Source organism: Phocoena sinus, chromosome 2 (assembly GCF_008692025.1).
Source record: "Phocoena sinus isolate mPhoSin1 chromosome 2, mPhoSin1.pri, whole genome shotgun sequence".
Classification (NCBI taxonomy): domain Eukaryota; kingdom Metazoa; phylum Chordata; class Mammalia; order Artiodactyla; family Phocoenidae; genus Phocoena; species Phocoena sinus.
In genome coordinates this window covers 5585579-5600449 of record NC_045764.1, presented here as the reverse complement: position 1 = coordinate 5600449, position 14871 = coordinate 5585579, and the positions used below count along the sequence as shown (strand labels likewise).

At 44.7% G+C, this 14871-nt stretch overlaps 1 protein-coding gene across 11 annotated transcripts in view; it reads right to left on the bottom strand.

Annotated features, from left to right (window-relative positions):
* The window catches only part of RSU1 (Ras suppressor protein 1), a 198485-nt gene that overhangs the window by 152717 nt on the left and 30897 nt on the right, over window positions 1–14871 (bottom strand). For all 11 annotated transcript variants that reach the window (XM_032622307.1, XM_032622318.1, XM_032622317.1 and 8 more), the window contains one exon: window positions 1727–1847. In XM_032622307.1, coding sequence (XP_032478198.1) covers window positions 1727–1847 — 121 coding nt within the window. The remainder of the gene's footprint in view (window positions 1–1726; window positions 1848–14871) is intronic.

The window sequence follows — 14871 nt, the reverse complement described above, 5'->3', positions numbered from 1 at the left end:
GTTTATTCAGGGAGATACACACTCCACAGACAGAGTGTGGGTCATCTCAGAAGGCAAGAGACGCCAGGGGACGGGGTTGTCAGTTTTTTTAGGGGTGGGTAATTTCAGAGGTTAATGAGTGGGAGTGTATCCCACCTATTTGGGGGAAGGGGCGGGGATTTCCAGGAATTGGGCCCCGCCCACTTTTCCGGCCTTTTATGGTGCGCCTCAGAACTACCATGATGCCTGTGGGTGTGTCATTTAGCTGATGTGTTACAATGATATTTACTGATGCTCAAGGTCTAGTGGAAGTCAACTCTCCGCCATTTTGGACCTTACCTATAACTATTAACTCACTTAGTAAATGATAAGGAGATTAACAGTAAGAATACATGTCTACTACATACATCTTGTCTTAGCTTCTTTCTTATATGCAAATGAAATATTAGGACTTCATAATTTTCAAATCAGAGATGTAAACGGAGGGTCCTTTCTTTTCTGCTCTGCCAGATGGGTATACAGTCTCTCTATTTGTAGGAGGAAAAAGCTATCTGATATCAAGCTCTAAACCCAACTTCCCCTCAGACCTTGGGAGAAAAGAATGCTCACGGAGCTTACAAAGGGCATCTCTCAACCAGAGTGAACCGCAAATTAAGGGTGTCTAACCAGACCCCTGGTGGAAAAACATAAACTAAAAATCAGTCCATGAATGATTTTTTTTTCATGATTGCTTCCTAGTAAATTGATAAATGCCTGGCCCGCGTCTATAGCCACGCCATGTAAATCACGAATGGAATCACAGCACTTAGTGTCTATAATTTAATGAATATATTATTCTACACGGAGGATGAGGCAAGAGTGGGCAGTTTCCTTGAACAGCTACAACAATGAAGCTGAAATTCAGTAAGTCCAAGTTCTGGGTGCCATCTAGGTGTCTGACGGACAAGGCATGGCCCCCCCAACAATGGGGTTCTCTGCCGAGCTCAGCCACTAAGCTCAGGGGCAATCAGCAGTAAGTCACTTAACCTCTTGGAAAGGGCTTGGCTTCCTTCCACAAAATGACGGTGGTAATGCCTGCCCTTCCTCCTTCCCAATTGTTAAGAGGGTCAAATACCAGTATGAGGACTCGGAAAACTGTAAAGCATTGTAAGAACACAAGGTATTATTATTATTCACTGCACCCTGATTCTGCAACCTCAGCTGAATCAAAACTCCTCTCTTCACCTTTGTATAAAGAGAAACACGGGATTATAACATCTCGACTGTAAAAAAGAAAAATTGTAAGAATCAATGAAGCAGTGTTGGGAAATGTATCCTCCCGTCCGTAGATAAGGAAGGTGCTTTGGACACTATTTCTACACTACACAGAGAGAAAAAAATAAAGCATATACAATTGGTCAGCACAGTTCCTGCTGGCTATGCAAATAGGTCCCTTCCCGGTCAACATAACGGAAATAAAATTTTGTTGGAAACAAAATACGGTAAAAAAAAAAAAAAAAAAAAAAGACTCCCTCATTGCAACAATTAGCTTCTCAATTAGTGCGCGAATAGATATGCGCTAATGTAGGCCACTGGAAGGATGTATTAAAACAATAAAACTTTTTTAAAAACCTAAAGTACAGAAAGAAATTAGAAATCAGCTTCTCCTATGTAATCCTATAAATGGCAAACCCCGCCCTCGCCCTTGGCCACACCCCTTTTTAAGCCCCTCCTCTTCTCAGTTTCCCTTCCCCTTCAGGAGACTCACCCCAGGTTCAGGTGTTTGAGTTTCTGAAGGCTGCTGATCTGCGTGGGCAGCTCCTCAATCTGGTTATTAAAAAAGTTAAGCACTTCCAAATTCTTCAGTTCTGCTATGTTTGGTGGCACAGCTACGAAAACAGAAACGCTGAGTGTGAATGCAGGAACGTTTGTTTTCCTTTCAAATGAGAGAAAGATGAAACTCCAGCATGACCATCTTGTTCACGTATATACATCTTACTTAATTTCTGTAGGTGTTTCTTAGGTAGTAGCTCACCACCCGGTAGACATAGAAATGTTTCTTTAAAGGGCAGAAGAGAATTTCTGTGCCATAAACAGTCTATAAGTGAACATTACAGAGCATTATATACTTCTATTTTTTTAATTTAATTTTTTTTCCTTCCAGTTTTATTGAGATACAACTGACATACAGTCCTGTGTAAGTTTCAGGTGTAGAGCATAATGATTCGACTTACACACAACATGATTAACGCAATAAGGTTAGTGAACATCTATCATCTCACATAGGTACAAAAGAAAAAGGAAAACTGTGTTTCCTTGTGATGAGAACTCTTAAGATTTACTCTCTTAGATGTAAAATTATACTTTTATTGTTGTCATGTAATGACTACTAATTGTCTTCTTCCTTTTGGTTTCCTCACATCTCCACCAAAAGAAAGTCAGCAAACTCTAAATCCCTTCCCGAGCAATGTATCATCAGCTATTTCAATAATCTGTTATCCGAAGAGCTGTTCTCTTAACACTGGACTCAACCACAATGATTTTTAAACTCAACCGTGAATGATGAAACAGTCAACCCACTTAGTTTCTGATTTTGGCCTCTGGCCTTTGCACGTCGATCAATACACACACACACCCTTGTGTCAGGTTAGCAACGTATCACGGCACTGTTATACAGCCGTATGAAAAGTGAACTCAGTAGTATGATATGAATATGAGTCTACAGGTCAAGAGTGGTTTATTTTATAAACCATGGGGAAGCTGAAAGGCTCTTCCCTCCCTAGAGTATACACCTGCCAATACAAATGTAAAAGCCAAAGGCACCTTTACCTCAAAAGTGCTCTCAGCAGAAAGCCTTGCAACAGACTGTACTTCATCTACCCCATTTGCTGCTTCAGTCTTTCTACAAACACTGGTTACGGGCCACCAGCTCATCCACGGTTCACGTAAACTCTTAATACCAAGACTATTCAGGTAACTGAAACCATGGACAAAGGCCTTGGGTACAAGAGAAGAAAGTGTTGTGTCTTATGTCAGTACATCTTCTTCCCATCCCAACACCCCCCCTCCAGGGGTGCCCCAGAAGACTGGGGAAACCTGGGGGCACTTTGCTTAGAACCACGACCAAGGTGCACGTAACATTTCCAGACAGACACCTGAGATATTTAAGGCGTCGTGAATGTGGGTGAGCCCTATCTGTACGACACGGCTGCAAAAGCATATGTCTTCAGCTGTGTCATCAATAACACACTTTTGCGGGAATGAATGGTATTCACTTTGTGTAAACGACCGCAAACAAGTTCATCAGGCTGTACCTACTAGGTTTCTAGGTGTTCGTTTACCTGTTCTCTCTACCTGGACCCTGAAGTGTGTAAAGTGCAAATCTACAGATGATTACAGCCCTGCTCAGAAACTTCACCCTTTCCCTGTTCATCCTCCAGCTACCATTAAGCTTCTCTCCCTGTGCATTCATCTAATTAGTCTGAAGAGCAATAAAGAAAGTTAGTGCAACCAGGAGAAAATGATGGTCTCAATTTAACCACAGACCAAGAATAATGCAACCAGAATTACTGCCACCTTCCTGAAGTTACTTTGCCAATGCAATTAAATGCTGGTCCGAAGGTATCGCCTTTTTTGACAGGATGAGAGATTATTTCACTCTCCTTGCTAAATCAGTCCAATTTAAAACCACAAATTATGCTAAATGTGATTTAGGGCTTTGTTTTGTGGACACAAACAATAACCCCACATTCGATTTACTCAACCTCTCCCAGATTTCTGGTGTGCATGTGAATTTTTTGCTAAAGACTCGATTCAAATGAGAAGGGGAAAAACTTACACAGCTAAGTCTTCCTAAACTACAGAAACCAGCCCCCTCCCCTGCCATAGTTAAATCCAAAAGAAATTAACCTTCAGACCTATCTGGATGGGATAACCTTTGCTCTTTCAACAAACATTTAGAGAAGGCTATTTTGTGCACAGAGGCGTAAACTTTTAGCGCCTAGCATTTCGATACTTTTGGGATAAAGTAACAGAGGCATGCTATTTAAAGAAAGTAAGTTACAAAAGAAGGGGTATCAGAGTCATCAATGGAGACAGGTCTAGTGCTTGGAAAGCAAACCAATCCCAACAAAACTGTCCCCCCAAAAATACCCAGTTAACAATATGAGTAACAGCTGTGCAGTAACTAAACCATATACGCAGATCCACGAACAATTTACGAGAAGCTATTATAAAAAGGGAGCAGCGATGTGTCACCAGTCAGAATATCCTGGTGGAATTTTCAAAACAGCTACGTGACATGCTAGCAAGAAGCAACATTTTAAAATATTACTAAGCAGGGACCTCCCTGGTGGCGCAATGGTTAAGAATCCGCCTGCCAGTGCAGGGGACTCGGGTTCGAGCCCTGGTCCAGGAAGATCCCACGTGCCACGGAGCAACTAAGCCCATGCGCCACAACTACTGAGCCTGCGCTCTAGAGCCTGTGAGCCACAACTACTGAAGCCCGTGCACCTAGAGCCCGTGCTCCGCAACAAGAGAAGTCACCGCCATGAGAAGCCCGCACACCGCAACGAAGAGTAGCCCCCGCCTGCTGCAACTAGAGAAAGCCAGTGCAACAACGAAGACCCGATGCAGCCAAAAATAAAAAAATAAATACAATATAACTAAGCAGTGAGCATCAATATATTTCTTATCATGCATCTGAAATGTTCCTTTTCCATCCATCTGTCCAGCTTCTGACCATGACCCCCCAGCAGTACACACGCAGCCTACAGACAACAAGGAGCTGAGTCCACAAAAGAAACAGAGGGGCCGTGTAATGGAAGAACACAGGAGGCCTGGCCTGTTCATCCCGGGCTGGCTCTGTACTCCCCGATCAGCCCTGAACTTGCTGTGTGTCCTTAACTCAACTCACAACCTCTCTGGGCATCCGTTTCCTCCAGTAAAAAAAAGAAGACTGGATGATGACCATTTCTACATTCCCTTCCAGCTGGCTGTAGCATTCTAGGATTCTAAGAAGAGCTGGATTGTGAAAATCAATGATACGGGTTTAAATAATGCAACAAACGGGGCCCTCAGTTAGAAAGCTCAGCCATGCAGAACTTTGCTTATGACAGAGAACTCAGTATCATTTTCTGTCTAACCAATGATGGCGGCTTCAATTTTGAGAATTCAGTTGCTAGAGGAGGTTGCAGAAAGGCCCCTAAGGACTCTCAGGTGTGCCCTGTCTCCTACATGCCACTCTCTGCTTTGGTCAGAGGATCGGTGACCGCTGGGGATGCTCTAGGCCCAGAGCGCCTGCTGTGCTTTGCAAAAGGGGACAAAGATGACGTCACGTCCCCCAGGAACTACGTATTTCCAGAGACTGATCTCGGCGTATCTTCTGGCATTTGTAATTATTCAGACTAACAAGCCCAGGAAGACCCTCTCTTCCTTCAAGTCCTTCTCAATCTAACAACCTGAAATTTATTCTAGAGTTTCTTCTAGAGAACCATGTACCAGCCCAGACTCAGCAATCAGCCACTGCACGGTTTCTGAGTGGTTCCACGACAGGAAACCTGAAGTGCCTGGGGGGCTCGGGGACGGCGGGCAAAACGGGGCTCGCCTGATCTCCATGAACATCTCTTTACAAAGCTCCCTGGGGCAGGAGGCACTGGATGGACACAGCAGACAGACCAGAGGTACAACCCTAAGAACCACTGACCCAGCAGTTACTCGTGAACAGCGCGTAACTCCTCCTAAAAGGACATGTATCTGTCCTCTTCGGTTACATGCAGGAGAGGTACGGCCGCCGGACGCTGCACAGATGAAACGTATTCACAAAACCAATGTCACCTTCCGGAACATGCTTCCCCCACTAGCTAACAGCAGCCAACCATTTCTCCAACGTAAGAACCTAAACCAACTATCGTTGTAGCAATTGGAGCTTCGCTCTAAGAGCATTTTGTTCTAGAATATACAATTAACCATCGCACAATCAGTAACATATTTTCTTAAAGGCTTTTAGGAGTTAATTCACACAATGATAAACAGCAGGAGATGCTCTGGGGCTGGGCGGGCCAGGATGCAGCCACGTTATGTGTGGCTATTTCAACTTAAAGCTAGAGTGGGGGGACCTCCCTGGCGGTCCAGTGGTTAAGACTCCACGCTTCCACTGCAGGGGGCATGGGTCTGATCCCTGGTCAGGGAACTAAGATTCCGCATGCCGAGGGGCTCAGCATGAATGAATGCGTAAATCAATGAATCAATCAATCAATCTAGAATGGGTATGTAAGTTGGCGTAGCCTCTAGGGAAAAAGAGGATGGAAGTTCCTCAAAAAATTAAAGATAGAACTATCATATGATCCAGCAATTCCACTTCCGGGTATTTAGTCCAAGAAAACAAAATCCCTATGTCAAAGAGGTATCTGAATCCCATGTTCCCTGCAGCATTATTCCCAATAGCCAAGAGAATAAAGAAAATGTGATACATAGACATTCACTCTCCCTCTCTCTCCGTCTCTCTCCCTCTCTCCCTCTCTCTCCCTCTCTCTCTCTCTCTCTCTCTCTCTCTCACACACACACACACACACACACACACACACACACACACAAACAGAATACTATTTAGCCATAAAAAAGGAAACCCTACCATGCGCAACAACATGGATGGACCTTGAGGGCATTATGCTAAGTGAAGTAAGTGACACAGGGAGAGACAAATGCTATATGATCTCACTTACATGTGGAATCTGTAAAAACAAAACAACAACAAAAACACACCAGAAAACCTCAAAGCAAAAGAGATCTGATTTGTGGTCACCAGCGGTCCTGAGGTGGTGGGGTAGGAGCTGAGGAAACTGGATAAAGGTATTTTTAAAAAAAAGAAGAAGAATAAATAAATTTAAACCGGGCTTCCCTGGTGGCGCAGTGGTTGGGAGTCCGCCTGCCGATGCAGGGGACGCGGGTTCGTGCCCCGGTCCGGGAAGATCCCACATGCTGCGGAGCAGCTGGGCCCGTGAGCCATGGCCGCTGAGCCTGCGCGTCCGGAGCCTGCGCTCCGCAACGGGAGAGGCCACAACAGTGAGAGGCCCGCGTACAGCAAAAAAATAAAAATAAATAAATTTAAACCTAGATTAGTTGACATGAAATACAATCAGTCATTCAGGTGCTTGGTCACAGCAGCCACATTTAAAGACCTTGACGGCCACATGTAGCTCGTGCCTTCCATACTGGATAGCACAAATGCAGAACATTCCAATCACTGCAAACTTCTGCTGGACAGCACTGCTCTAACACAGGGGGCCTCTGGAAACTAATAAGAAAGGAAGGGAGGGAGGGAGGGAAGAAGGAAGGAAGGAAGGAAAGAAACAACTGAACTTATCTGCAAGACAAAAACAGACTTAGAGAGATTGAAAACAAACTTATGGCTACCAGAGGGGAAATGTGTGTGTGTTTGTGGCGGGGATAAACCAGACGCTTGGGATGACCACACATACCCGCCACTATATATAAGATAGATAACCAGCAAGGACCTACTGTAGAGCACAGGGAACTCTGCTCAATATTCTGTAATAACCTCCATGGGAAAAGAATCTAGAAAAGAATGAATATGTGCACATGTGTAACTGAACCACCTTGCTGTGCACGGGAAACAGCACGGTAAATCAACTGCACTCCAGTAAAGTTTTTAAAATAAATAAACAAAGCAGTGGACCTCAAACCCTCATGTACATCAGAGTTACTGGAGGGCTTGTTACAACACATATTGCGGGAGTACCCCAGAGTTGCCGGCTCGGTGGTGAGGTCCAACAACCTGCACTTCCAACAAGTTCCCAGGGGGTGGCGACGATGCTGCTCTGGGAACCCTATTTTGGATCAGAAAACTTTAAAGTCAGCGGTGACATGAAAATACGTCATGAATCCAATACGTACGTCCCTCACGGCACACACTCATGAGGAATAATAACCAATCGGATCCCAGCTAGGACTCCTCTGCTACCCCAGTGAGCTACTGAGACTGGGGGCTGATAAAATGGGAAAAAAACAAAAACGAAAGACACTTCCGGTGGCGAAAGCTCCCAACCTGGGGGCTGCAATCAAACCACTTCCCATCACCGTCTGCTTTCCCACACAGCCCATTCCCGCGAAATCAGTGCGGGGTAGTACGGATGACGCTCAAGGGGGAAAAAGCACCGAATCCCCTAGTCCACGAAACCAAGTCCCCCAGCAGCAGCTCACCACACCCGCGTGTGCTCCCACGGCGAGGTACCACTCGCTGTACCTCTGGCCTTGGAAACCCTGTGGGTCACTGCAGAACAGTGGGCAGCAGCGATGGCAGAGGCAACCCAGCTGGGCTGCAGCCGATCCGGCAAGAGCATCTTGTGGCCCCCGAGGCAAAGAAACTAAACCGTGAAGGATGACGGGCTCTGGGTGCAGCAGGCACCACGCGACCCAGAAGAACAGGTGCTCGCCTGAGTGCAGCCCACGGAAGGGCCGGGGGGGTCACGCGTTGGTCTTTAGAACCATCTGGTCGGCGCTGAAAACAGGGTCCCCTTCAGCTACAAGAGGGGAGGAAGAGAGCAGGCCCCAGCTGCCGGGAGCCCGGAAGCTGCTGGAACACACGGAGGTTCTTGTGAAGTCTCCCCACCGTCTCCACTGAACTCCCCTGACAGCTCTTCCTACAGCGTCACCCAGACTGGTTTCGGCTCTGACGATTCCTGCAAAGGAGCAGAACTAGACCAGAGTGTGGAAACCAGGGGTCCCTGCCCGCATACCTCTTTGAAACCCCAAATTAGTGGCTCAGCCGTTGCCTCCTTCATGGGAAAGCAGTGCGATGCCGGCCGCCCCATGTGCAAGAAGAGGGAGCCTCAGAGCAGGGACCTGATGGGAGCCACGGCCCACAGCGAGACGGAGACTAGGACACAACCCGGTGATGGGCACACGCCCTACATTGCCAGGGGTGAAATGCTACCATCTCGGGCTCACTTCCAGGAACACCAAAGTGCCCCTGACCCACGGGCCAAACAATGACCAAAGATCCCACATGGGATAAGGTAAAACAAAATAAATCCAATAGCACTGCTTCCCCAAACCTGACATTTATACTAAAAATAGGAGATCTGAGGGAATTCCCTGGCGGTCCAGTGGTTAGGGCTCGACGCTTTCACGGCCGAGGGTGCGGGTTCAATCCCTGGTTGGGGAACTAAGAACCTACAAGCCATGCGATGTAGCCAACAAAAATTGGAGATTTTTGTCTGTCGTCATAACAAATAAAAATGCCCAGTCAGATTGTTACATGTTTCTGCTGCTGTATGAAATTTCTTTAACAAAGGATGAAGGGAGGATAGAAGAAAATTCAAATGGGGCCCATTACGCTGATCCCTGAGTTACACTGCTGCAGTGAAGTTATTAGAAAAATGACCGAAAACATCAGCATACATGAAAATGAGTGAGATTATTTGTTAGGCGGCCAGTGGGGGAAGAACACCATTTGAGAAGAAATGGTGAAAGCAAACACTGCTTTGCCCCAATATTTGATGAATATGACATTGGCCAACAACCATCCCCCTTCACCCTGGTGGGAAGACACCAAAGTAACAGAAACTATATGAAATGTCAAACTATATGAAATCTGAATTGGGCCATTCTTGGTCAGAGTAAAAGGAAAGCCCTCTTAATCCTTGGCTACACTAGCTGGAAGGCATTAGTCTATTCACACCACAGAGGTAATGTCTAGGCTAATTATATAGATGCCAATTCTCTCAGCAAATTAGGAATCACCGTCCTGAATGCCATTTTAACGATTGCATGTAAAGAAGAATCTCCTCACTCTTGCAAATAATTACGCTCTTCAGAATTTTATATGCAAAAAAAAAGGTCATTTGTACCTATAGTGATTAATGACTTTTGTTTTCTGGCCAAAGACGCGAGGTGGATAATGAACTAATTATATCTTAGTATAAGAATCTGAAGTTCAAAGGTATACTGACGATAACCAGCTTTATAGGTTTTACGGGATCTCCCCCAGAGCAGCTATTAAAGCACTGAATTAGGGGAGTTACAGGTTATTTAAAAACATCAAGATTATGGAACAGTAAAGCAAATTCTCATTTAACAGGATCTACATGTTCCTCAAGGTAAAAATGAAATAGCTAAATAGCCACCCAACAATGGCCAAGATGCCCCAAATATTATTAGCATAAGTGACAAGAGTGGTGCTTTCCGTTAATCAACGGTACTTACCGAGCACCCACACCCAGAAGGACATACTTAGTGTATCCTATCATGGGCCTCCGTAAGATTCTGCAGCTCAAGTAGTTTTAGTAACCAAAACTATCCCTGACTTAATTTACTGCAAAAAAAAAAAAAAAAAAAAAAAAAATGGTCCCACTTTTTCAGCAACAATGAGAATAATCAAGTATACAAAAATTACGGGAAAAAGTTACAAGCAAGCAGTAAGGCAGATTTTATAGTATAAAGTCTAACATGCAAAGATATCTATCCCTGGGGTCTAAAAAGTGTGTACACATCGCCAAACAAATCTTCTAAAAAGCTGACAAGCATGGATTTCTGTTCCTCTGAGGATGCAAAATTTAGCTGATGTCTGAATCCTACATTAAGTTCCCAGAAGGAACGAAGGAATGGTCCATGCAGTTTTCAGGTGTCCTCCCAGACCGTGAATTCTTTTAGGACCACACCTGCGAAATCACACTCCAGCGCAGAGGGGCTACAGCAGCAACCAGGCAGGACATCAAGAAATAGCTTTAATTTGGGAGCTGGGTTGAAGCAGCAGCACTAAGTGGAAAGGCAGTGACCTTCAAGGGCCTGGGAGGAGGTGACACCCAGTGAAGGACCAGAAAAGGGTGGAGGTTCTGTCCTCTAGCAAAGATGCCTGAGAAGTCTGGAAACACGGAAAAGAGTGAGAAAGAAAAGACCACTGAATACATTGCAATCCATCAATGCAGAAAGCAGGCTCAGGGACACAGAAAGAGCTATCCAGCCTCTTAAACTTTAAAAATTATTACAATGTAGTATTCTACACACACTCTCTCAATCCTCAATTATTAAGAAGGAGATTGGACAAATCCAATTCCCTCTCTCTCACACACACACAGCGCTTTGCCAACAGTTCACGTCTTCCTTCACAGTTAAGAATTACTTCAGCAAATGGATATGTAACAAGGTCCTACCGTAGAGCACAGGGACCTACATTCAATATCCTGGGATAAACCACAATGGAAAAGAATATGAAAAAGAATGCATATCTATGCGTACCCGAATCACTTTGCTGTACAGCAGAAATTAACACAAGACTGTAAATCAACTAGACCTCAATAAAAAATAAAAAAAAGAATGACTTCAGCAAGAGGGCAGCCACACAGGGCTGCTTCTCTTCCTTCCTTGCCTTATGTTCCGGTGGTGATGAAGGGGTACAAGAGGCAGAAGGAAAGGGGGTGGAGGAAGATTCCCGGGGCTGGAAAACCCACACTGTACCTCTGTCAACTCCCCTTCTGATCATGACTATGCCTTTAACGCTGGGGAGGCTCCCTGCTCTTCTGTTTGAACAAGTTCCGTCCAGGGCCAACGTCTGGTCCACAGAGCTCCGAGATTCCCTGGAGCGGGGCGTTACTGCACACGGACATCGTCAGGGGGAGGCAGCAGGGGAAGGAAGGGGGAGCACAGAGGCTCAAAGCCAGAGTGAGGTCCCCAACCTCCAGCTCAGGTTCCTCAACCATGTGAAGCCTGCCGCCCCCCCAGATACAGAGCAAGCCCTCCAAAATCAACCCTTCCTTTCACACTCAGGTCACAGTCTCTGGGGGATGTGGTCTTTCGAAGCGAAAAAGCTGTGGACACCTTATCCTTTAGTCCCCGCACAGTTGGCCGGAAAGAAGGGTTTTGCGGAGAAAGATGAGAACGCGTCTCAGCTTCTGGAAGGATGGGCACGACTGGGAGAGACGGGCAGGCACTTCTGCAAGGAATCAGGCGACTGCAACAGAGGCTACACAGGCGGGAAAAGCCTAAGGCACAGCAGAAGGTTAGACAAGAAAGTTCAGATCCAAAGCAGGAGAAAACGGGTCGACGAGTTTGTTAACTCGTGGTCCATTGTATCAGAGCAGTGTTCCGTCCTGTTAAGCTGACTGACAACGGGAAAGAAAAACTGAGAAGAGAAAGGCTTTCTCAGTGTTCTACTGGAGTTGAAGAAAACATATATACACACACACACTACTGGCATACCTCGGAGATACTGCGGGTTCGGTTCCAGACCACCACAATAAAGTGAGTTTCCCAGTGCGTACAAATGTTTACACTATACTGTAGTCTATTAAGTGTGCAACAGCATTATTGCTAAAAAAAAAAAAAAAAAACTTAACTTAGTGAAAAAATACTTTATTGCTAAAAAGAGCCAACCATCATCTGCGCCTTCGACGAGATACAGCAGTGATAGCAAAGATCACTCATCAAAGACCACCATAACAGATTTAATAATAAAGAAAAAGTTTGAAATATTGTGAAAATTGCCGACATGTGACACAGAGACACGAAGTGAGCAAACCCTGTTGGAAAAATGGTGCTAACAGAGTTGCTCAGTGCAGGGCTGCCACAAACCTTCAATGTGTAAAAACACAAAGTATCAGTGAAGCTCAATAAGGCAAAGTACAATAAAAGGAGGTCTGCCTGCATGTGTGTGTCACTCAAGATTACAAATTCTAGGGGCCTCCCTGGTGGTGCAGTGGTTGGGAGTCCGCCTGCCGATGCAAGGGGACGCGGGTTCGCGCCCCGGTCCGCGAAGATCCCACATGCCGCGGAGCGGCTGGGCCCGTGAGCCATGGCCGCTGAGCCTGCGCGTCCGGAGCCTGTGCTCCGCAACGGGAGAGGCCACAGCAGTGAGAAGCCCGCGTAGATTACAAATTCTTATTTCATAAAATTTAAGTTGAAGCATGTAAATCAGATGGAGCTTATGAGCACTTTTTAAAAGCTATCATAAAAAGAATGAGTTTCACATGCCTTAAAAATCACCTTTTTGAAGTTTTGCACATATTTCCAGGAAACACCCCCTCTAAGATACAGGATTGGTGCATCCACACTGCAAATATACTAATGTTATCCCTCCCCTACTCAAGGTTTCTAAATCTGAGCTCCACGCGCCCCTAAAAAATTCATGGATGGTTTTAACAGGATCTACAAACCTGCTGAAATTATAAGGATTATGTGCGAGTTTCTAGGAAACATGGACACGGCTTTCACCCTATTCTTAAAAAAGGTGAGTTATGAAATGTCAAGAACTGCTCTAAAAGAATGTATATCACTAAGTATTGCACCTTTTAGAATCTCTGCTCCCCCCGCCACCATGATACACATGTACACACACATTACCTAGAAGAGAGAGTCAGCAGATGATTTACATAGAAACTTCTGCTAGTAGATAAATTCCGTTTGAGGGTTCTATTATAAATAGTAAAAGATAGCCAGGACATGGACGCAACCCAAATGTCCATTGATGGAGGAATGGATACAGAAGATATGGTACATATATACAATGGAATACTACTCAGCCATTAAAAAGAATGAAATAATGCCATCTGCAGCAACATGGATGGACCTAGAGATTGTCATAATGAGTGAAGTAAGTCAGACAGAGGACAAATATCGTATGATATCACTTATATGTAGAATCTAAAACAAACGGTACAAATGAACTTATTTACAAAACAGAAATAGAATCACAGCTGTAGAAAACAATCTTATGGTTACCCAAAGGGGACGGAGGGAGGGATAAATTAGGAGATTGGGGTTGACATATACACACTACTGTATATAAAATAGATAACTAATAAGGACCTACTGTATAGCACAGGGAACTCTACTCAATTCTCTGTAATGGCCTATTGGGAAAAGAATCTAAAAAAGAAAGGATATATGTACATGCGTAACTGATTCACTTTGCTGTACAGCAGAAACTAAAACAACACTGTAAATCAACTAGAATCCAAAAAAATTTTTTTTTTAATTTTTTAAATTTTAAAGAAATAGTAAAAGAAACCCTTTCCAAGATCAGCTCCCCACGGTGGGTGAGCTAGGGTTTGGAAAGTGACAGTTTCCATCAGCTCGCACATAATGATCTCCACAGCCTGCCACCTTTCTGAAATTCCCATAAGTGAAGTCGTTCCATTTAAAAATCTGTTGTGGAAGAATTAACACACTACCCTCAGCTTGCTTCCTCGTAGCACAGGGCAGGACTCCAAGAAGAGGAATTCTAGAGTAGGTACATTTGGGATGGTGGGGCTGACATGAAAGGGATCAGAGGATGACAAGTGTCCAAGCGGAGGATACAACTGCATCGAAACCCACCTTCTCCAACTTCACCCGCTGGTCTTGGACTGTGCTGGTTCTGGACCATGGGGCCAACAGATGCTTCCATGTGACGGCCCTGCATGCTTCTTTACTAAAACCCAAAATAACAAACTCCCAACTACAGGCGATTTTTTAAATGGTACCTAACCAGTGGCACCATCGGAAAGATACTGTTCGATTAATAGCCGTCTGGCTCAATACTATGTATACATTTTTTGAATCCAATCTTTTAAATGATGGCACAGGAACAAATTAATGAATGTGCACTAATTAAAAAAATAAGCTATTGATCAAAGCCTCTGTATTATAAATACATTTGTACTCTGTTAAAATGCAAACAGCAAGTTGTTTTGATACTGTCACAAGGTAAATTCATGACAGAGAGGCGATTTATTTTGCATATTCTCCCTCATAGTTTAATTTCATACAAGCCATGCACAAGAACTTTTGCATAAGGCATGACAAATAATCTATGAAAGAGGAAATAACTAGACACTTGGCAATAGGAAGGTGCTGGAAGACTGGTGAAGGTCATGCTTACAAGTTGGGACAGTTAATTTTTCTCAATCATCTCAACAA